Source organism: Orbicella faveolata, unplaced genomic scaffold (assembly GCF_042242905.1).
Source record: "Orbicella faveolata isolate gen_17 unplaced genomic scaffold, um_ofav_v1 contig_2, whole genome shotgun sequence".
NCBI lineage: Eukaryota > Metazoa > Cnidaria > Anthozoa > Scleractinia > Merulinidae > Orbicella > Orbicella faveolata.
In genome coordinates, this window is record NW_028301547.1 from 29504974 (window position 1) to 29528347 (window position 23374).

Here is a 23374-nt window from a genome sequence, read left to right on the forward strand (position 1 = left end):
TAACAAGGAACCATTCTCGTCCCAATAGCCCTTTTCGCTTCTTTAAGACGGCGAAGCCATGGCACGAGAAACGAAGGGTTTGCTAAGACCCCGCCGGCCAAGAGAAGCGAAAAGGACCATGGGTACAAGAATCGAGCGGTTCCGAGTGGCAGGCAGCAGACGAGTGACATCACAGACTAGTAGGAATTTCCTCCTCAGAATAAATTTTCACGCGCTTAATTTTCTTCGCAAATCGTCAACCACGACTCGTGAAAATAGAGGGCATTACTACGCGAGGCTAAAGTAGTCATTTATGACAACGAACAGAAAATGCAACCACACCGACTGAGTCATTTAATCTTTTATAAATATGCAGTACAAAAGTTATCTGGCTATGGCGCACTATAATTTATATCTCCATAAATAAAATTTTAAAAAAGGAGCTTAAATAACAAAGGAAAACTGTTTCCATGAAAGTGTTCCTTCTGTTCGTAAATAAGCTGCACCGAACTATAAAAGTCATCCATGTAAATGCTCAAATAAAGAAAACTATTGGACTTCAATCTGATTGGACGAGCGACCTAGCCTTCCACTCTTCTTCTGGGTTGGTGTGTCTTTGATGTTAATCGTTAAGCTATCCGGCTAAAATGGACAAACAAAACATATCAGTCATAATCAGTAAAATAAAACGAGGTCCACTACGAAAAGTTCCTTGTTCAATTGCACTACGAGTAGTCCTACTTTTGCTCAGTTTTTTGAGCGTGACCGTAATTTACGGTCACGCTCAAAAAACTGAGCAAAACGAAACGAGCTTTATTTACTAAATAAAGCTCGTTTCGCGCGCTTCCTGACCCAAGGATTTCGTGCGGCCATTTTTTTTCTCTCGCGGTTTTCTTTCGCGTCACGCAGGACGGACTAAGCGAAAGCGGGACTACTCATTAGTCTATGTTCAATTGGCAGGGTTGCCACAGATCAGGAACTGGTCAGGTAAAAGAAAAACTCATCAAGGTATAAGGGGAATGTCAGGAAATTTTATTTTGAGTCAAGGAAAAATGATATTTTGAAGAAAAGTCTGGGAAAATTGACATGATGTTATACGCTGATTTAATGCCATTGAAGGCTAGAAGAAAGATTCTGGTCGGCAGCAATGTTTTTCCTTGATAAAGAAGGAAAATTTGTTGAAATGAATGGGTAGAAGAGTCCGCTGTATGGGGAGCTTAATTAGAAGCCGCTATTATATCTGACATTTTGCATTTATTTCGTCAAGAAAATTGTATCTTTATCAGGGGAAAGTAAGGGAATTTTGAAAAGACTTGTCTGTGGCAATCACGATCGAGTACGAGATTAATGCACTAAACAGGACGGTAAGAATTGAAAGCAAAAGAGTGATAGGGGAAAATTAAGTATCAGGCATAACGAAAGTGATGGAGTACAAGCAATTACCTTGAGTATGCTCAGCGAACACATCAAGTTCTTACTGACGATGAGGACACCACCAGCATTATCAAACTCACCACAGTAGTTCGGCGCACTGAACAACGTCACGAGCTGAAAATAAAACAAGTGATTCAATAAGCAGTTTGGCATTACTCTTTTTATTTTCTTGTTTATTTACTCTCTTTTTGAAATGTCTCTCAAGCGTATAAAATGTTTTAAAATTTTTCTTGTTAACCAATGTAAAATAAAGAACCATTGTATAAGCATCACACCGAAACACGGAGAGCACTGCGAGAAAGAATGCAAGTACAAAAGTAACTTGCAAATAGGTATTGCAGGTTAACTAATGTATTGTAATCAATAAACAAAGATGCGCATGTCAAGGTACCTTTCTTTTCTCAAAGAATCTGTAACCATCTTCGACAACCTGGAAAGTAAATACAAATCAAAACACGTGCACTGGAGTCCTCTTTTATGTGGAAGAGATAACTGGTAAAATAATTTTTTTAATAATATGCATGCGAATAAGCATGCATTAGAGTAACTTGTAACTTAGAAACTCTCTACGCTTGAACAAAAAACAATTGTCACTTTTGTTCGCATCTTGAAGGACTTTAATCAGTCAGGGAGAGGGTCGCAATACGTGTTAATCTTTCCTACTATCAACTAACGTCTTTTTGAGGCTTATTGTTTTCTTGACTCAGCTATTACTGCGTCTTCTTTCTACTTGGCAATGATTCTGTGCCTGACAAAATTGATTTAAAATAGGATTTAATGTATTGCAAGACGAATTTGACAAATACATTAAGTCTCAAGAAAATTGTTCAATGAATCAAAAAAAAAAAAAAAAAAAAAAAAAATCCCAAAGCTCTATGACAAACGGTAAATCGTAGATTGCTGCTGATTCTTTTACAACTATCGCTTGAATTAACAACAAAATCTCACTCGTCCAAGACAAACACTGAACTAGTGCTCACTTGTTTTGGAAAAACGGCAAGCGAGATTTTTTTCTCTTATGGGAAAAGAGAACTGTGACGCTATAGGCCCCGTCAGCGTCTACACTACGCCGGAGGATTTCGAAAACGCATCAAATGTTTTCCGTCCACACTACACCAGAGGAATTTAATAACGCAACGATCACCAGTCATTTTGGATTTGTGTTTGAGGAAAACTCGGTCAGGGAAATCAGGTGATTATCGTGATGGCACCGTTTTCGAACAGGTCTGTTTTCAAAACGTTTTCCGTTCACACCGAAACGAAAAGCCGGCGTTTTTAAATTCCTTCGGTTTGAAGAGCGTTTTCGAAAAGCTCCGTTTTCGTGACTGGTTAGTGTGGACGGTAGGCCTAACAGTAGAAATAAAGCTGCGTTTTCAAATTTCACCGCGTAGTGTGGACGGGGCGTTAATCTGTCTAGAAATATGAATGAGAAAAAAGTTGTATGTTGCTCACCTGATGAGCACGTGCCACTAAGCTTAGATCATGTTTCTTGAGAAATGCACGAACAACATCACCACCAAATGTCCAGGATACACCTCGATCATTCTCGCCCCAGCCAGTGATATCCTGAAAATAAACAACAACTTAAAACGTTGGTAAAGTTGCCTTAGGTAACTGAATATTTACAAGTGCTGATCATGCAGTACAACTTGAAACTATTTTGGTGTGCGATGCTTAAAAGTAAAGTGGAACCTCACCTTACGGTCACCACGTTACTACGGCCACTTTTTTTGTCCCGGCGGAACGTCCATACATTTTCTTACAAGAAAACCCCGTTAACGCGGCCACCCCGTTAAATACGGTCAACGGCCACATTCTGAAATCTCAACCTGTATAATCCCCTTTAATTATAATTTATCCCGTTCATGCGGTCACTCAAACTAGTTATGTTCATCTTTCCAATGTTACTATTGTATGTAGTGATTGAAGTTTCAATTTTAAAAAATTATATCTGCATTCCGGATGCTTATTAAAAATCAGTTGTTTAGAAATGCAGTTGTGATATATCTGCTACTCAATTTGGACCAGTCATGAAATGTGACCGTGCCCCGGTGATACGGCCATCCCCGCCCAAATATTATTGGCCCGTTGGTGACCGTATTAAATGGGTTCCACTGTAAGTATATATGGAATCGACTAATTCAAACGTAGATGCACAGTACCTCATCTGGGTCAGACCAGAGTAGATCACACACTAGACCTTTATCTGGAACATCCATGGGCCGCTCCAACGAGCGCAACTGAACAAAAACAAATTAACAAGATGAGCTGGCTCTCTCCAGGCAGGGGGTAATACTGTTGAAGCTCTACATCAATTTATCAAGCATGGACAACAAAACGTTGCAACTTGGAAACAAAATGTTTGCGTTATCAATTCAAACAACTGCAAGATCACAGGTAAAGCATTAAGTTTCACGAGAGATATAATGTGAATAGTTGTGCTCAACTTTAGAAGTGTAATTACTTTGATTGAAGCAAACAATGTGAAAATAGAAGCTGACCTGATCCAGGTCATGCAAATCTGGAGAAAGGCCACCATGACAGCAAAATATGGTTTTCTCCACTACTGCGGCTGAAAAAAGAGGTACCATACTAGATCATAGAATTCAAGACACGTTCTCTAGAGTAGAATCCTAAAATTAGTGCAAATTTGTATTATAAATGGCCATTGACTTGTGGTTAATGATATTTTCAGCTTTTAAAAGAGTTGGGCCGTTTCCCCTAACTAACCCTGGGGGGTGCTCGTCAAACCTTTTAGAGGTTAAAAAGGCGGTTTTGGTATAACCTGTTATGAGGAGACTTGTGGTAATGTTATTTATAACATCTTCACCAATCATTTCTTCAACATTATGTCAAACAGCTTGAAACTTGGCCTGACAAAGCTGAGTAATGATAATAATTATCAGTAAATAATGTGGGCTGGACCACTGCAATGTCTTCACCAGCTGTCATGACTTGCTAAACACAACATTTGAATTGATATTTCAAGGTGTTTGTGGGCAGGAGCAGGCCAGTTGAGGTAGGATGTCAAAGAGCTCTAACACTGCTTTAAAACTCTAATAACATAAAGAAAAGAAAAGAATCAATAAAAGACATTTTACCAATTGGCAGGCAGTTAAAACAATCAGTGAACGTTTTCCACAACTTGATGTTGTACCGTCTTTTACATTCATCGTAGAAACCATAGATTCTGCAAGAAGAGAAACTAATATAAATTTGTCATTGAGAACTATTAATCATCTGGTTTATAAGAACCAAACACTGGACATTAAAACTTTTGATTTTATTAATTTACTGCCTCCTAAGGACATCAATCTCAGTATTAAAATTTTCTTCCAAAGGATCCACCATTAGAGACCTCTTGGGGTCATAAGAGCATTATACGTACAGTGTAAAGGTGAGGTCTGCATGAAACAATGCCAAGTAGCCTATGAGGCTGGCCATTATCTCGTGTATATACATGTAGCAGGAACTGAAAGGAACTAGAAGTATCTCAGTCCTCTGACTAAAGAGGATGCTAGTCTTTCGCACAGCACTTACTCCTAAGTTAGGGGTAAATGCTGTGTGATAACATCTAGGGTGATGTCAGTGAGAGTAAGGGATGGACCATTATTTTTCTGAGGGGGGATTGGGCACTTTCCAAAAAAATTCCTGCACGGCAAAAACTGCTGAAAAAAAATCATGCAAGGGGAGCCATGGGGAAAAAATCAAAGTGCTTTCTACAATTCAAATCCTGTGCTTGACTTTAAAAAACATTCTTGCACATGCTACTGCCCACAAAAAAAACACACACACACACAACCTAAAGGAGAGAAAAAAATTCATGCCCCAGAAAATTGCTCAACCCTTCCATCAAAAAAAATAAAGGTCCACCCCTACATGTTCATGATTACTCAAGCCTGGGCTATGATGTACCTAATGTGTCTTTATTCCAATTGATAAAACAATATATCCAAAGTTACATGCCTGAATAATATACACCACATACAATGTGAGAATGACAAATTTTAAATTAGATATAGTGTGTGATATTCTGAAGTCAACTTCACCTGTTAATAGATGCTGACTCGTGATTTCCTCGTAACAAGAACATGTTGGCAGGATACTTAATCTTATATGCCAATAATAGACAGATAGTTTCTAAGGACTTCTTTCCTCTAAACAGCAATGAGAAATTAAACAGAAACATTCAAAATTCACTGCAGATCCAGTTTGCTAAATATCACAAAGGTTCTTCAGCAAATAACCACACTGTAAAGTACAAAAAGCCAATTTTTCCATTACCTGTCTACATAGTCTCCCATAAATAGGCAAGCAACATCAGGAGGATATCCAAGCGTGTCAAAATGTCTCAAAAGATCATCATATTGCCCATGAATATCTCCAAAAATATTCATTGGTGCACTCAACTCTAGCAACATGGCCTCCTGCATGAAAACCTCCCTTGATACTTGACATAGCAAGCGTATTGTTCCCTCAGGAAGCTGAACCTATTGAGGACGATACATAATTGAACCAATGATTAAAGAACAATAAAACAATGTTTAGGCAGTTGTTTTCCCTTGAGATGCAAGTGAAAAAATTAGCTTTGGAGTGACATACAAACATGAAGAAATACAAACTTAAGAAGAAAACACCATTAACTTGTGTATGCAAATTCATTCTAGTAGTACTTGACAACAACAGAAGTTTTTAAAACTGTCGAAACACGTATTTAAATCTGAGAAGCATTGACCTTTTTTAAAAATTTAAATAATAACTCTGAGAAAGATGTAAATTCATTTTTCAAAAGCTTGGGACAAAGAAAGAATTTTGAATCCCCTTGATGGGAGTCATGAACCCATGCCCTTTAGCACACTGTTCAAATGCTCTAAACAATGTGCAAGAGGGACTCGTGGAGAGGAATCAAGGACATTTACTAGGTTTATATGTGACAGGCATCCTGCCCTCTGCTAGAATCAGCAATGTCCAAAGTATCCTGTTTGGAGATGGCATAGCTACTAAGCTCTGTTAATATCATCAAGATCATATAGGACAGAGCAAAATGTCTGTATTTATTTAATGTCCACCACAACATGTCAATCAATTCAAGACAAAATGTTAATGCTTCCAGCTTATATAGCGACCAAAAATATAGCCCACTAAAGAGAGTGTCCAGTTATTTAAAAGTATCTCCATAAAACATGTTTTGATTAACCCCTTGAGTGCCTATATATGACGTCCTCAGTACTTCATGATTTTTGTCTCTCAGGAGCGTATAATTGACCTACTGGATTCGTCAAAATTGTGAGAGATTTAGTGAAACTCTCGGCACATGGGAAACAACCTTTACTAGCACCTCAGATTCGTAGGAGGTTTTCTTGACAGACTTCTAATTTCCCATTGCAGTGACATCATATGGATATCAAATTACATCAACCTCAGTGAAATTAACTGCACTGAAGATTCCCGTTTTTGACCTTTCAGAAAATGTGTACATACACGTCCGTAGTTTATGCGCAAAAAGTTTATGGCATTTGAACGTTTTTACTTAAGATACCCACTTTCAGGGAAAATGGCAAGGCACAAGCATACACAATGGTCAGGCACTCAAGGGGTCAATATCGTTTGGATGGAGAATAGCAAGGTGAAAACGTAATAGTTATAAAAATTTGCATGTAAGCCCAAGAAAGCCTGTCGCTCAGCTGGTGGTTGTCTGGGTTTACTCTTGCTTGTGTAAACACTGGTACTAACAGAAATCCTAGAACAATTGCATGATCATAGATTGATAGCTAACTGGACCATCACATCTTTCGAGAGCCAAGGTCAGCTACTTTCGGAAATCTAGCAATTTTTATCAACAAAATATGAATAAAGTTTTGTTTATAAAAAGTGTTGTCAGTTTAAAAGCAGTTTGTTTTGATAAAGCAGGTTGAGGAATTGGCAAGACGTTTTAAAGCCCTGATTTGGACCTGCACTATCTAATATAGATCACAGTTTGTGAATAAGAATGGTTCAGGCTTTCCTTTTTTCCCATACTGTACAACATTTACATTTTAATAAAGCTCTTGCCTTCCTTCAATTCAACTATCAAACATAAGGTAAGTAACTAAGCTAAGCTCATAAATTATTTGTCTACAACACGCGAAATTGCAAACTACTACCTCTTGGGTTCCGTTGAGCACAAACGAAAAGCAGTGAATTAAAAGGCGATTGTATCGAAAGGTATCATCTCAAACGTTTTGGTTCAGTACTCAAAGGGTCCAATATCGGTCTCTTACGTATTCTTTTCGTGGCCTGAGAAAAGACAAGCCTCACGTTTTGCAAACAAACGTACCTGTTTCGCCGGGGAGTTTTTGTAGTCAAGAAGCTGATTTATAGCACCGTCAACATCAAGGCCAAACCTTCTGCAGAGATCAGTCATTGTAGAGGGCTACATTGCTAGTGAAACCTATATCAGGGGTACAAAAGTTTATTTTGTAAAGCTAGTCTCAGCACGGGTGGTCGTCATATTTACTAGGCCGTGAAACTGGAGAAGGCTAACTTAGTGACGTCATAATAATGAATAGAAATTTGTAATGGACTCGCGAATCTTCTCACCGGAATAGATTCGTGTTCTTCTAAATCCCGCTGAAGGTGAACATTTTCTTAACCGAAGAGCCAGATGACGGCTTCCTATAATAAAGTACAGTGTGGCTCAGTTACTGTGGTATGTTTTTTTGGAAGGTGGAAGTAAGATGAAGTTGTCAAATGTGTCAGAAACAGGGAGGAATGGATCTATGCCCTCTTCCAGATTATCTGGGAGTTTCCCAGAGACAGACGAAATCTCCTGGTCTACCATATGGGTCACCAAATGTCCTGGATGCCAGAGAAGTGCTAAAAGTACATTTTTCACACTTACCTTGGGTGATTTTTGGCATTTTGAATGGAAAATTTTGAAATAATTAATGCATTTAGGCCGGTTGAATGAGCTCTACTTTTAACAGTTTTTTAGGGTTGGGAAGGGAAAGTTGATCGTGTCCCAGAGTTTGAGTTTTGTAGGTTGGCATCTCCGTAGATCATCATACAGACATAGGAACTCAAATTACGACATGACATTGAGCCATTGACCTCTCATGACCCATCAGCTGCTTGAAAGTTTACCATTCTCGTTTATAATTATGTTAGAGTTTATTACACCAGATGTAGGCTACTGCAAGTAGAAAATGAATTGTCCATTGTGTATTTGTCAAGTGGTCCTTGTACTGTTGTATATTTTAACACTCATTTGAATGTCTGTTTTGAATGAACAATAAGAAAAAAATCCCCACCTGAAGCAACATTTTCTCTTTGAATCAGGTAGGCATGAACACATCATGAAATAGCATAAATCATAAGTAAGTAGCATTTTTATTGTTGTTGAATTATTGTCTATCCAGTCAGTACATTGATTTTTTTTTCTTAGTATGAAGGTTAAGTATGTTTCATAAAAGCAAAATTTTCAATAAATTGAGTAATTCAACCTCTGCATGATTTATCATTAATCATTTAAAGTTTGGCTATATGTAATGCCAACTTCAACTCAAAGTAGTTCAGTGACAGTTGGTTATCAAGTTTGTCTGGGACTCCTGATTTGAAGTTTTACTCAAACTTCATCAGACATTTTTGCAACTCTATAAAACGGTGGACAAAAGAGTTTGCATTATAGTCTTCCAAACTTCAAAAGCAGTCTTGAGTTTTTTCACTACATGTTCATGCTAAGATGTCATCGATTGATGGAACCCTTTATGGATGGACCTGACTGATAACAAAGGAGAAAGAAAGATCTTTGTACGCAAGCCTGGCAAAGATAGGAGAGAAAGAAAAGGTCTTCAGTTTTTCTAAAGCTTGAAGTAACACCATATTATATAACAATGATATTTAATTATTACAAATCACCTATCAGTCCCCTCTGTTACATAACACACAAACCTTTGGACTGGTACAACACTTGGATGGGATCAACTCAGATCACTGATTCAAATAAGAATTTAACAACTTTCGTTTATACCTTGTTCTTGAATAGTTGCAATTCTTATACCAATTATTTAATCAGTGTCCAAGTTGATCCAGTCTGAGCCAGAAACCTCTTATGTTTAGCTTTACTGGTCTCCGAGGGCTCACCAGATATATCATGTTATGTATGTAGTATATCATAAAGAGACTTTACGCTTTATACAGATGTTTTGAGGCTGGCTAGCCAGAGGTAAGTCCTGGAACAGCCAGTGATAAGTCCTCTGATACGGTATCACATTCCAATATGAAGTACATATTTATATTAAAGAATCAGTGTTCATAATCAAGAACAAATGTATTTAAGATCATGATTTCTCCCATTGACTTAATTGAACTGGTTTGAGCAAGGGAAAAGTTGGAGTTTTGTATAATCAACTAAATATAGCTGATTGTCTCTTCGTGTGAACAACTTTTGATAAAGCTTTATTCCATTGACGCCTAATGAACTTCAACCAATCTCAGCATGAAATTTATCCCTCTTTTAATTTATGAACAAAACAAGGTGACAGAAAATTTTACATATCATTTTCCATGGTAACAACTTTCAAACCAGTGATTTTTTTTAAGGGGGGGGGGGGGGGGGTGATGGGTATCTCAATAGGAAAATGTGTCTAGTAAAAGTCTCTTCATTGTTGTTCCAACTGACTGTGACGGTTGATCGGAAGCCTGGTAACTAAATTTATGGAGATAAGGTTGAACGTCTTTGAAACTCACGTCAAAAACATTAGCAACGTCTGATTGGTTTGGCATTTTAGGCACGTATTCCGGCCTGTTCATGACTCCAGCAATACAGATTATTTTTTCAGCAAGAGCTTCACCAACTTTTTCTCGGCAAATCTGCCTTTCGTGTTCGTTAGCAAGGGTGACGACATTTAATTTCACCGTCCAAATTTCCCAAGGGATATTTTCCATTCCAAACGGCCAACGCGCTTTCTTTTTCTGATAAAATTCCAGAGATATCTGCCCGCTCCTCAGACCTTCGGGACTCTTAAGGGACTCTCTAAATTCCGCAACCTGTCGTTTCAAGGCACGGTGTAAATCATCCGAATCTACGCGAACGTAGGTAGAATCTACAAAATCACAATCCACATCCACCATTCCCACGGTTCCAATGCTATAAGATCCTTCTCTTTTGTAGCTAAACTTGCCAGACGTTCTATGAAGCAAAATCGAGTGGAATATACTCAAGATTACTTCTTCGATCTGTCTTCCTTCGACAGACATTTCAAACACTTGCGATCGGGCATTCATGATTGTTTTTTCCTCCACCGATAAGACTGTCGTTCCCAGTCTTTGCTCTTTCTTTTTGTCAATGAGAAAGGACGAGACCCTGGGAACTACTTTGCCTGTTGGGCGAATTCAACATGGCGGGTATGTGGAGGAGGTCAGTTGACTGGCTCAGATATGCTTGGGGAAGGGAGCCTGTGGTATTCATGTCATGTGTGTTTGGATTCTCAGGTAATATGCTAACTATGGATTGCTTTTACTCAATCTAAATGAGTGGATATGCAGGTTTAAATCTGTTTAGCTGTACTGAACAAATTGTATACAAATACGCAATTAGAATTCAGAAGTCCTCCATCTATTATCGACGAAGTTTTGCCTTTTAACACGATATTTACGATCACAAGATTTGAATTTTCAATTCAATTAACAAAAGATGTTTTAGTTAAGAACAACAACATAACTGAAGAAAAAGAGATGTTGCGTATTCCAAACATTACTGTAGCACTTGCGATATTGATTCGCTGTTTAAACAGTTATACAGTTGAGAGTTTTTATACTAATTTTTAGATTGTATTGCCCCAGAAATATTTATACCCTCCCATGGAAAGTATTTTAGCTGGAGACTCTTCCCCCTCCCCCCTTCCCCTCCTTCCCTGTGCGGTATTTTCCAGTTTAGCATTATACTTCCCTCAAAAATTTTGGCTTTCAAGACTTCTCTTCTCCTAGGAATTTCCAGTTGTCGTCCAGGCTTGGTATAGATATTTTCTGGATTGGCACTCTCACAAGGCAATTTTTATGAGTCACACAGCAGAGTTGATAGACGAAAACCATAATTCCATGATGGAACAGTGATAGAAAACGCTGATTGAGTGTCTTGTCCTTAATTTCTTCTCTTGTAGGTCCTTTGATAGCATTGCTCAGTCCCTGGACAAAGGATACCATTGAAACAATGAGGTCAATACCCCGTGTCTACCCATGTAAGTTAGATATTTATACACTGAGCTTTCTGCTTCTTTTTGAAAGTGAGCAGGTTAGAGATGAAGCTCTTGTTGTACTGTAGATGACTACAAATTAGACAGAAAATTCAGTGAGGTTGAAATTATGGGTACTTTAATATGACAAGAATTCTTCATCAATCCTTTCTGTTTAAAGAACAAGTTCTCTAACTATTATGTCTCTGCCATTATTTTTAAAAACTGTCACTGATGAGCTGGCAAGCAAAGTGAGCCAACCAGGAATGAGAAATCATCTGGTTTGTTAAGACAAGTGTGTAATCCATGTGCTTGAAAAATACGGAACTCGCTCAGGGTTTTTGATGAGATAAAAAACATTACAAAAAAAGATTCAGAGGTCCTCACAAACAGCTCTCCTACTTGAAGTAAGCATCAGCTGCCAGCCATGGTTCAACACCAGACAGGACTCCTTCAAAAATACTTCCTCCTACAGCAGGAAGACAATTCACTGCTTTTTCCTGTTCATGCACAGAGAACGCAAGTAATTTAATCTTATCAGAACACTGCATTCACAGGCGAGTGCTGTACTCTGGAAACACTGGTATCCAGGCAGGTGCTCATTTTTTTTACAATGTATGCCAGGCCCTTGCCAGCTCATTTAGCTTTCCACCTCGTCTCCTATCTTCATTTATAGTACGGCAGCGCATTAGACCCTGGTCGCAGGCTACTGTGTTCAGAGAGAGAGTGAGGGTTTTCCAGGCATTCAGTTAGCTGTGGCAATCATCATCATCTGTCCTTGTTGCACCATGGGATGCATAAGGCCTTGAGCCGGGGCTGAACAAAAAAGACAGAGAGGCTTGGTGCAAAGAGCCTTCCTGCACTGCACTTTTTCTCTATTTTTTTGTGCTTCATTTTTCGCACTGCACCCAAACTAAGTGAATGCTTGGAAGAGGTTAAATGAGAGTTAACTGGAAACCAAAATTTTTATGGTAAGAAATAGGGAGAGGTTTTTTTATCATGATGTTGATCTGGGTGTTATTTTTTTGCAGATCCACAACTGGAAGGGAAAAATATGACTTTTTATGATACTCATGGAGAGTTGAAGGATGTAAAATTTATTTTCTGAGGAACAAGACATTCCAAGTGAAAAACCCTTTGTATGGATTACTCGAAGATTGATTAGTTCGTTTTATGTGTGAGACTTCTCTCATTGCTGAGATAGAAGGAAACTTACTTTGTTTCTTGTTAATTTGAATTTAGTTTTCAAGGTGAACATACAGTATGTATTGTGCATCATCATCACTTCAAATAAAGGTTGTCTTCTTGTACAATGGTGGAATACACTTTTTTTGTAGTGCTACCGACAAGTTGTTGAAAAACAACCAACAAGGTATTAATTAATGTAATTGAGGTAGTTATATTACACCGCAGTGACTTCAACCGGGGCTTCGTCAAACTTTTCTACCAATCACAGCATGATTTTAGACCACAAGAATTTATTTTTTATCTCACAATTCATGTTTTGGCAACGTAAATGTCAGCCGTTGGAACACAGATTTTGATTGGCCTAAAATTTTATTGACTTGAACAGTGCAACAAACAAGCGACAAAAATAATTTGAATTCATTGCAAACACTGTTACTGAACACTCATCATGCATGCATGCACTTTTTTTTTTTTTTTTTTGAGTGGCTGAGTTAATTTTAGAGTTATTCTGTTGTTGGTGTCAGAATAATGTCTACCTCAAAGTGGCTGCCATTTTGTTAACTGCACACTGCCAGGCTACTCACGATCTACAACAGAATAGATAGTGAGGAGCATAACCAATAAGAGAATAGCATTCGTGATAGAACGCTAGTAAACGTATGTTACTATGCTACACTATTATAACCATTTTTTATTAGCTAATGATCCTCCCTGGCACACATGAATTACGCTCCATAAACAAGGTGTGTAACCATGAGATTGACCTCTCCTGTAGTTCAGTGGTCTCCTAGACTCAAGATGGACCCCCTGTGTTGTGTTTTTGGGCAAGACAGTGTTATTAGGGTGAGGATGGACTAACATGACTAACAAATTGGAGTTAGCACAAACATTGGTAAATCCTACAGATAACTTTGGGCAGGAATAGAGAGAAAAAGTAGAAATATAATGTCCCTCATGTGGCATGGTTATTCACTGACCTAACATGACAAAAGACTGAAATGTAATTTAGGGATGCCAAACCACTCCCTACTCCCCTCAGTCGTTTAGGCACTTGGGTAAAGTACCTTACAAAAAAAAAAACATTTCGCATAGAAGTCTGATTTTAATCAAACACGTATTGAGTATATTAATTTTCCATACATATGCTTCCATAAGAGGGCCTAGTTTCATTACATTTCAAGTCTGACTTGGCTTTTGTACAATATTTACATCTATAAATAACGTATACTTTTTACCTTTAAATTAATTAGATCGTTCGATTTATAGACATTCTTAAATTTCATGCTACTTTTATGTCCTGTTACATTTAAAACAAGAGGGCGTTATATATCCATTTAGACAAAATGCCTTTGGAATTAAGGCTTTTAAAATCAAATGGGGATGAGTTTTTTGGGTTTTTGCAACCAGTGAGAATATATCATGTCGGTCGGCTTTCCTGAAATTGTCAATTGTAAAGGGAAGGCAACCTCGAGTACTTTGTTGTATTGTCTCCTTTCCCTGTAATGATCTCTCATTTCATTCTCGATCTATTCCCCAATTTTTTTGGGTTCGTCTGGTAACGTTCTATACTCGTTGAATAAATCGTTAACAATTGAAACATTTCATATCTATAGCAGCTGGAAGAAGACTTCTCGCAAGCTTTTACGTTTTTGTATATTTGCGCACTGGAAGTATTTGCATTCAACTCAGCTCGAGCTTTTTAGTTGTTGTTGTTGTTTTCTGCATTGAAATATTTTTGAAATTTAACTTCAGCTAAAATGTCGCAATGCAAGTGTATCCTTTGTACTTACTAAGAGACCCATCAACACTGTTTTGCTTTAGCGAAAAAAAATCAGGTGCGTTTCGCGTGGATCTTTGGCTATATAATTTTGGTTTAAAGGCTAGACCTACTTGGAGCGAGTGTTTTTTTTTTCAGAGTTCTTCGCCGAAAGACAACCTGACGACTTTCCGATATTTAGTGGTCCTGTTGTCATTTCAACATCTCGTTTCCACGTATTTTGTGTTACTAAGCAACAAAACTGCAGGTTTATTCGTGATCAACTCCCGTAGAATAGGTTCCCTCCAAGGAAAAAGGTCAGTTGTACACTGTTTGTACTGTGGACAGCAGCTAAGACTCTAAGTGAATCTTCAACGCTGTTTAAAACTGGACCACACTGCAAAGATGCAAAATGTCTTCCTTCAGAACTTTCAACCAAGCCGTCTCTTTAATATGACACTGCAGCACCGGACCTCTTCCACTTTTAAGATTTCCCGTCAGTAAGTAAAGCCGATCTTCCGTTTCTTTCCAGTGGCAGCCGCTTGGAACATTGATAGAAGCGGTGTATTCATTATCCGTTTCACTGCTTTTTACGAAAATATAGTTCTCTTGTCGGATAACTTCCGTGGCTATGACATTAGCTTGTTCACTTTGGCCATCTCCGACAGGGAAGAGTGTCTTGATGTATCCACGGACAACTAGAAGAGAGGAAAGGGAATTGATAAAATAAGACTTCTTAGATCGTGTCCCCAATTAGTTTTTTTAAGCTAAATACTATTGTCACTTTCGAATAAAGTCTCATTCATTCATTCATTCATCCTAAGGGGAGAAAATCAAGCTTCAAACTTTCAAATTAACTTACACTTAAAGCCGAGGGAGATAAGCCGACACTTGTTTCTGTTTTGACAAATGAAACAGTTTACTTCAAAGTTACATTAGTCTCCGCACAACCTACAGTCTTTTAATTCTTTCCAACGAAAGCTACTCTGTTCTCACCCCACAGACTCTATATATTGACTTGGGTTCGTCGATATCCCAATAAGCAAAAGTATTAACCGCAGGGGTTTTAATTTGAAAAGAGCCCGACCGCAAGGCCGCTTTCTCGTGCACGAAGAAAAATAACTCGTAAAAAGAAATAACAGACTAGTAACAAAACCAAAGCTCCAAACGTCCGAGCTGAGCATGCAAACACCGAGGAGAATGGAGTAAAGGAAAAAATTTGCGCTCCTCTCCATTCTCCCACCGAATCGGTTGAGGCTCGCGAGCATCTGGGTCCAGCCTGCCCCGAGAAATTAAAATGTACAAACCTGGCGCAGAACATAAGGACGCTATATGTATTATTTTCTAGCCAAACAGAGCAAAGTTTCCTGTTCTGAACAAATTACGAGCTAAGCCAAAACCCAGTGAAAATTGTGAGCAAGCAAATTACGATTTATTTAAGAACAATACTTACCAAAGTTGCCTTTGCAGAGAGATTTGAGTAGCACTGAGTATTTACAAGGCCTGCATGCTGGAAATGACCAAACAAACATCCTCTGATTAGAAACCCCAACACAAATGTCACACAAATGTAAATACTGTGCGTGTTACCGCTGATTACAACTTTGCAATTTTATAGTGCGACTTAGTGCCGTAACTGCGTCCACTAATGTATGGAAACAAACGCATACTGCAGGGAAGAAGAGACGAATACAGCGAATTTTGTGTTGAACCTGATTGGCTCGTTGATCTAGAAGTGGTTGGAATTCTTTTGTTCCATTCCGCGGTTTAAGTTGTCCCGGGTTAGAAATCGCATCGTGAAAAAAAAAAAAAAAAAGAAAAGAAAAGAAAAAAGAAAAGAAAGTACCGTAATAAGGGGAACAGGTGAAAGTTGGAGAGTCATTCAGTTCATAGTTCAGTGTAACCAGAGAGTTGAGCCGGTGTCTTCCCGAGGGGGGCTCCTTTGGGCTTCTCTTCTCTTTTCTGGAAAGTTATTTATAACTGCGCTCCCTAAAATTAGTGCCGGTCAAGTCTCCTTCACAGACACGGTCCTGTCACTTAGTCACGTTACGTTTTACTTAGAATGGGTTGTACGGCAATTCATACAAGGCTACAAAACGTGTGCAGAGGCTGTCTGCAACTTGTCAGTGCAAAAATAGACACGGCGTTTACTTTCATTTCACCTTATTTCTCTTACCTTTTCGTCTTTCATTTCTTGGCCTCTTTCTTCCATTTACAAGCACCGTGTAATTTAATTGGGTCATTTTTTGGTCTTCCTGCGTTTCCAAGTACAGCACCAGACTCTGCCCTGCTTTGCTCTTTACACAAACTGCATTTCTTGACACATTTTCAGTCGCTCCTGTCAGCAATGTCAAGCTCTGTAGATGTTCCTGGTAAATCCTGACGCCAGGATGTCGGGCAGTAAAGCACAGTTTATAATCGGCGTGCACATCACGTGGGCTGAACGTGACTCGCAGGCCGCCAAATGGTTCAGCCCAGTGAAGCTCTCCCAGGTGACACTTTGTTTCTATACTCACAACAGAGGGCTTTTCCTGACGGGGGAGACCGCTAAAAGGAGATAACAAAACGTAATGTTCAAAACAGAATTGGCCATAGAACTCAACCAAAGTTTTCCCAACCGCCGACTTATGGTACCCTGCATAGTAGACTGTTTCGCTAGAGCGCACGCGCACGACGGGGCAAAATATGGACTGATTAAGCTGCGAGGAGAATGGGTAGGACTTCCGTCTTCCCCAGTTTCCTTGCGGTCGGTTTTACTACCACACAAGAAACATTGCAAGCCATGAAAGCTAGTCTCATTCTGACAGCCATGTGTTTTCTCGTTGCAATGTATTTTGTTTCTATTGGAAGCTTGTTCAAGGACTCAAACTGAAATTCCCCGGGAAAGTCTAATTGAGGCAGTTTAAACATTCATTTCCAAACACTATGATGTAATTAATAAACCACAGCAATGCAAACTATGAATGATTTTTTTTTTAGTTAGCTGTAATTAGTTGAAAGACCTCTCCACCGCAATCGTTTATACCTGTCAAACAGATGGATAAATATTGGACTGAATTCTCTTTCGTTCAAGTGACTTTCGTTTCGGTCCACTAATGACGAAAAAAGACATCATGGTTTGCATGTGGACCAATCGATGAAAAGTCACCGAAAAGTTTTTATTTTTCAAGCAGAGAGAAAAACTGATTCACGGTCGCCATTATGCGAACAGTCCTACGTTATTATTTCACAGATAAACAAATCAATACTGTTTTCTGGCGCTAAAAGACGTTATTTAACGGAAACATCAGATGGCAAAGTAACGAACGAGTGCATGGCACTTCAAGAATTTCTTTTGATAAAGAAACGAGCTATATATAAAAAAAAATACGAACAGGTTTTAAACTATATTTTCAATTGCCATTACGATATTGTAAAAATTTGTCAAATATTAAACAGTCAAGTAGAAATAGTTCTTCCTGTTTGATTTTAAAACAACAACAGAAAAACTATATATCATAAAAGGTACTTAACATTTTGTCCCTGCAAAGTTCTTACATTCGTTATTGTTTGCCTCAGTTAATGATATAGGATATCAGGCGCGATCTTTCTACCACTAATGTGTTAGGCTTTATTGACTAACCTAACTATCCCCTGAAGTCAAACATTTCGAATACTTCCTATTCTTTTTCTATTAAACGATGTTCTTCACCGACTCTTGGATTCAATTGTTGGGTCCTTTTGAACTACACTAGTTTGATTAGCTTCGAGAAAAAAGTTCTTAAATTATTTATGTGAGAACGAACGTGCATGCAAGCACTTCACTTAAACATTTTAAGATATTGGACCGGAAGGGTTGTACGTTTCTTAGCTGGCGGTTATATTTTGATTGCACTAACTTGTTTAGTGTCTAAATAAGGAAAGCTGACAGAGCTTCATTGACAACGGTTTCTTCTTGTTGTTTGTGAACATGTGTTTTCCACGTTCTGTGGTTTATGGAAAAACAATAAAAAGAAGCGAGGAGGACAATAGCGAAGCCCTGGGAAGCAAAACGTAAAATCTGCCCTAGCAATTCCTTTTGTTAGCGCAAAGCGAACAATAGTTATTTCGACACAAAAGAGAAGCACGTGCCATAACAGAAAGCTAACACTCGGGGAAAAAAGAGAAAATAACACGCGTTTGTAATATACTGCGAACGTTATCGTGGCATTATTTCAAAAGAAAAGGCCTCCGGTTGGAAAGATGTAGTATTGAAAAAGATACGGCTTCGGATTGAAACGTTGAGAACTACGTTTGGCAAACTTGTCAACTCAAAAATTCGTCGCAAATTTTTCAAATTCTACTGAAATCACTCGTGCGTGGTACACGACTTACGTGCGTGGAACAGTTTGCCTCCAAGATGGAATTTACTAAGTTAAATGTAGCTTGTTCCTATTCTAGGAACCATAAAGAACTAATGGTTGTTTCTTCCGTTCACTCTGTAAACAGCAATTTATACTGATCGAAGTTGTCATAACAAAGCCACTTAACATCTGTATTTTTTCGTGAAGTCTGTAATAATTGTGCCGTGGACATATCTAGGGCCTGGCAGAGAATCACACTACATAAGAGTTTGTCAGTTCGTGTGTTTTCAAATTTCCGATAGCCTCGACTGCGTGAAGGATGTGAAACCACAGTTGCAGACGTAGTTTCCTGACGCAGTTGTTTGTGACACGCGCTAAATTAAAATTTTCAGCATTCTCTAATTAGTGACTGATGGTTGCTGTTCTCAATAAACTGTTAAAAGTGAACTGTTTTTCTCACCTTCCTCTCCAGATACAGTCCTCTGCTAAGCTAGTTGAACAAACGAAGATATGAGGGAGCAAGACAGTCCAAAACAACAGAGCACAGAGTATTTTGAGATCCGCAGTGTACTCCATCGCTATGAGGTAAGGTTGGCGGCTTGTCGTTAATGAAGTGAACTGGAAACACTGATGTTAATTTGCTCTTCTAATGGCACGAGGCACAAGTATTTCGATAACCACAGTTGTGATAAACGGTCCAATGGTAGAGCGGTGCTTTCCCTCCTGGGAGACCGATAATGCTGTTATTATGAAAGAAAACAAAACAACTCATTCAAGTACCTGAGGTCCTTGCGACTTGGGCGGGATTTGCATATCAATTGGAGCTTTTACGAGAGCGGATTTGTTGTGTAAAGTTGCTATGATGCAATAAAGAAGAATAGAGACAGCTTGTCACTCGCATGGTCTTTCGTGGGAAAAACGTTGCGAGGCAGCTCGCTTTTGTGAATAGACCCTGAATACATTTGACACAGGCGGTTTGTCGCGTGCCGTTCCCTTTACCTCTCGTACTCGGCCAAATGAAACCCTGATCAAATACTGAACATTTAAATATTCAGACATTGAACGGCTTAAAGATCCTGTACTGAAAAGGCCATCCATTTTAAATTGCAGTTCAAAAATAACAATAATTCGGGACAAATTTGATTAAATTTTCATGTATCGTTTTCAGTTTGTTTCCGGCGCTAGAGCTTAAAATCATGAACTTTTGTTCCAGTGAAAACGCCGCCTGTTCAAGTCATTTTAATTTGAAACGAAGTTCTGAATTGCCCTTTATCATTATTGCATTCGGTTACTGAGGCAAAACGGGTAGTCTCACAAAAATATGTTTTCATTACATGTGGTTAAATGGCTCTGTCTTCGCAAGACAAACAAGGAAGACTAAAACCGCACAGTACCTCATATTGCCTTCCACTTTACCAGTATTTCATGACAAACGTAGTTTTAAAAATCAAACCTTCTTCGCCACTAAAGTAAGTTTTTTTGTCCTAAAAGATAAGCTAATTTCTTTGAAGTGTAAAATACCGGAATTGCGATTTTTCTATTTACAGCTTACCTTGACAAGTAGTTTCAAATCAAAGTTTAATAAATTTTACTGGAGATGTTTACATACGGAAAACAACATCATTTACCTAAAGCAAAGAGCATTTTAAAATATTCATATTACTATCAATGATAACTTGCTGAATGTCTAAAAAGATGAAAAAGTCAATTTTTTACCTGCTAAAAACGCTGCACCCGAAAAAGAAAAAAAAACGATTTAACACGGGGGAGAGAGAACTTTCGTTATTTTTGTTTTCGCCGCAAACGAAAGTGCGTCACTGACCAATGCTAGTCAGTTTGAATATCAAATTGTCCTTCGTCGTATTCAATAAATTAACAGCCTCGCAAACATCATATAATGATTAGGCGCCCATTAAAATGAGAAATTTTGAAACTTGAATTTTGAAAACAATTCAGCAATTAGCAATACCTAGTATTTTTAAAAATCGCACAAGGAAAATAGGCGTGGTTTATATATGCTTATGATCCTCAATTGATACTGAATTCAAGAACAGAAAAAGTTCCAAGTTGTGTGCGTTTTTCTTGTTTCACCCTTGACTATACAATTTTATTTGTGTTTTACAGAGAGAAGCTGAAGCGTAATACACTTTGTCAAATTGGGATTTATTAATTACCTTCTTACAGCTCTGAATCTAAATCTTAAAGAAAACGGATCTTCTCTTCAAAGCAATGTGTGTGATAAAGTATCTGTCCTTATTGAGAATATGTGGAAAAAATAACTTGCAATTAATAGAACTGTTTTCAATCCAGAAATAGTAAGAGAAATCATTCAAATTTATATTTCCTCACTGTGGGATAATTGCAAGGCCGGAAGAGGAAGAAATTTCAAAAATATACACCATCATGAATTATAAACTGAATGTGTTTAAGAAACAACCTTGATGCAGACTGCTGCTGACTTCAGTGAATCAGGCCTTTGCGATGAAAGCCAAGAAAACAACCTCAACGCTCCAAAGCGCAATATAGCCATGCAAGCGCTTTCAACGGTCAGCTTGATTTCAAATTTAACAGTTTAACAATCAACGTTTATCCTGATTTAGGACAAAATGCCTCATCACAAATGAAGCAGCCTACATTCGCTTACCTTTTGAAGGGAAGATGGTTTTCGCCCGCTTGTACCTGTTCAAGAAATGTTATATTATTCAAAAATGAAGCCGTTCGAATGAAAGCCCTGTTAACTAACATCGAACTCGATATCAGGTACTGTAGTGTTCTTTCACACATGCTATTTTTAATATCCGCCTGACGTAACACGTGTAGAACATCTGCCAGTCTATAGCAACATGTTGTTTTGAATATTTATGAAGAACAGTTCGCAACTGATTACTGATATTGCCACGTGTTAGGTCCCCCAGCGAGCTTTTACCGAGATTTTCGTTCGTTCATAATTTACGCTAACTGAACTAGTTGCAGTCGAGAGGTTTTTAAATTAGTTTTTTTGAGTTGAATCGCGCAACACAAAAACAAAAGAGTTGATCGCTTGAATTGAAGTGAAGATTTGTGATTTGTTTTCAGGCTTGAGCTTTGTACAAGTGTAGAGATGTTATTGTTTTGTCTAAACTTACCGCAAAATTGATATTTTTATTGATGTGGCACGGCTAATTGATTTACTTGCAGTCGATATATCCCTAACAAAAATAGCCAACGAGAAAGAAAAGACAGTTTTAAGGAGTGCCGTTGTATGATTAAAGAAAATAATCAGCATTTCCAATAACTGGTGGAACTGAACTGATTCTCTAATGAAACTGAAGAAAACAAACTGTTTTGCAAGAAACAATGAGATGGAAATCTAAATCAATTAATGACTGATATTTGTTATGCCTTAAATAAAAGAGAAACAGCTGCTTTCTTTCAGAGCAGTGTCTGGTATGCATATTTTTTTTCTTATATTTTTGGTAACTTGAGCAATTTGAAAAGACTGTACGTCGATTTTGAAAATATGGGGCATTTACTGACCGGCACATCAGAACGAAGCATTTTTTATTTTGACTTTCATTTTCCATTTTACCAGTAGATGGCGCACAGGTAAATAACTGCATTGGACTTCAGCCCATGTGTTTAAGTTTAAATCATGATCAGGGGCGTCATTTGGGTTTTGCTTTCGAGGTAGATGTTATTCTCGAGCCAGTTCCTCTCTCTGCTGCGTAACAGTATGAATATAAGTACATGGTTTCCGGTGAATTGCTAACAACCTGTCAAACTTTTAACAGGTAAATGTCCCATTTATAGAAAGGAGTATCAGTGCCGGTACTCCTAGGTAACCGCCATCCATGCTGCAAATACCAAAGTAACCTGCTAAGCCAGTTGGCCCCATATAGGTTTTGCTTTCTTACAAGTTGCTTGCTTGCATGCGTAATTGCCGGGTACGATAGTATACAGGGAAAACAGTACGTTTGCTGAATTTATTACAATAAGATATTTTGGGAGGCATTGTTCGAAACCATTTTGTGTACACACACATACCTTACGAAAAAAAAATTCAAGCGTCGTTGTTTATGGTGGCGAAAGCGCTTAGCTAGCTACATCTACAGCTAGTTCACTTAAACTGAAAGAAACAAATATATCAACTAAACATAATAGGCTTAAAAATACCAACTGCCTGGAAGCAGACCAGTTGGCTATTTACAAGCATGACGGAAGAGTTAAACTAGGGTCTAACGAGAAACAACTCCAGCTAAGTGGCCAGAGCGGGACTTGAACCCGCGACCTCGGGATTTCATGTCCAGCGCCCTAACCACTCGGTCACACTACCTCCGTAACGAGGAAATTATTTTACATGTTGAGAAAATCATTTTCCAAGTCTCTGAATTCTTCTGCCACTGATTGCCGTGCAGTCCCGGCCAGTCAGCTTTAGCAATAATGTTTAAGCTTTTTATCAAAAACAAAACCTATTTGCTTATTTGATTTTATTTTTGTCTGCTTGT

General features: G+C 38.3%; 4 protein-coding genes across 5 annotated transcripts; 1 reads left to right on the top strand and 3 right to left on the bottom strand.

Moving 5' to 3' along the window:
* Nucleotides 1–310: 310 nt before the first annotated feature.
* On the bottom strand, nt 311–7934 carry LOC110063900 (serine/threonine-protein phosphatase PP1-beta-like). Of its 2 annotated transcripts, none has more exons than XM_020770897.2 (10): nt 7730–7934; nt 5698–5903; nt 5463–5570; nt 4515–4603; nt 3915–3985; nt 3576–3653; nt 2866–2979; nt 1805–1843; nt 1494–1527; nt 311–621 (listed from the first exon to the last, which is right to left on the bottom strand). In XM_020770897.2, exons 1-10 carry the CDS (start codon nt 7814–7816, stop codon nt 614–616), a joined length of 834 nt encoding a protein of 277 aa, XP_020626556.1. In that variant the 5' UTR covers nt 7817–7934; the 3' UTR covers nt 311–613. The 2 variants fall into 2 exon arrangements, with proteins under 2 accessions (XP_020626556.1, XP_020626555.1); XM_020770896.2 differs by having other exon boundaries at nt 1423–1527; nt 7730–7933.
* Nucleotides 7935–8762: 828 nt separating this feature from the next.
* On the bottom strand, nt 8763–10701 carry LOC110063901 (autophagy-related protein 101-like). The gene has a single exon (XM_020770898.2). It carries the CDS (start codon nt 10675–10677, stop codon nt 10021–10023), a length of 657 nt encoding a protein of 218 aa, XP_020626557.2. The 5' UTR covers nt 10678–10701; the 3' UTR covers nt 8763–10020.
* A 37-nt stretch (nt 10702–10738) lies between these two features.
* Nucleotides 10739–12937, top strand: LOC110063903 (uncharacterized). Its single transcript, XM_020770899.2, has 3 exons — nt 10739–10884; nt 11553–11630; nt 12656–12937. Exons 1-3 carry the CDS (start codon nt 10791–10793, stop codon nt 12730–12732), a joined length of 249 nt encoding a protein of 82 aa, XP_020626558.2. The 5' UTR covers nt 10739–10790; the 3' UTR covers nt 12733–12937.
* A 957-nt stretch (nt 12938–13894) lies between these two features.
* Nucleotides 13895–21682, bottom strand: LOC110063917 (meteorin-like protein). Its single transcript, XM_089290729.1, has 5 exons — nt 21535–21682; nt 19351–19630; nt 16745–17115; nt 16022–16078; nt 13895–15266 (listed from the first exon to the last, which is right to left on the bottom strand). The coding sequence occupies exons 2-5, from the start codon at nt 19464–19466 to the stop codon at nt 14950–14952; spliced, it is 861 nt and encodes a 286-aa protein (XP_089146855.1). The 5' UTR covers nt 19467–19630; nt 21535–21682; the 3' UTR covers nt 13895–14949.
* Between the last annotated feature and the right edge of the window lie 1692 nt (nt 21683–23374).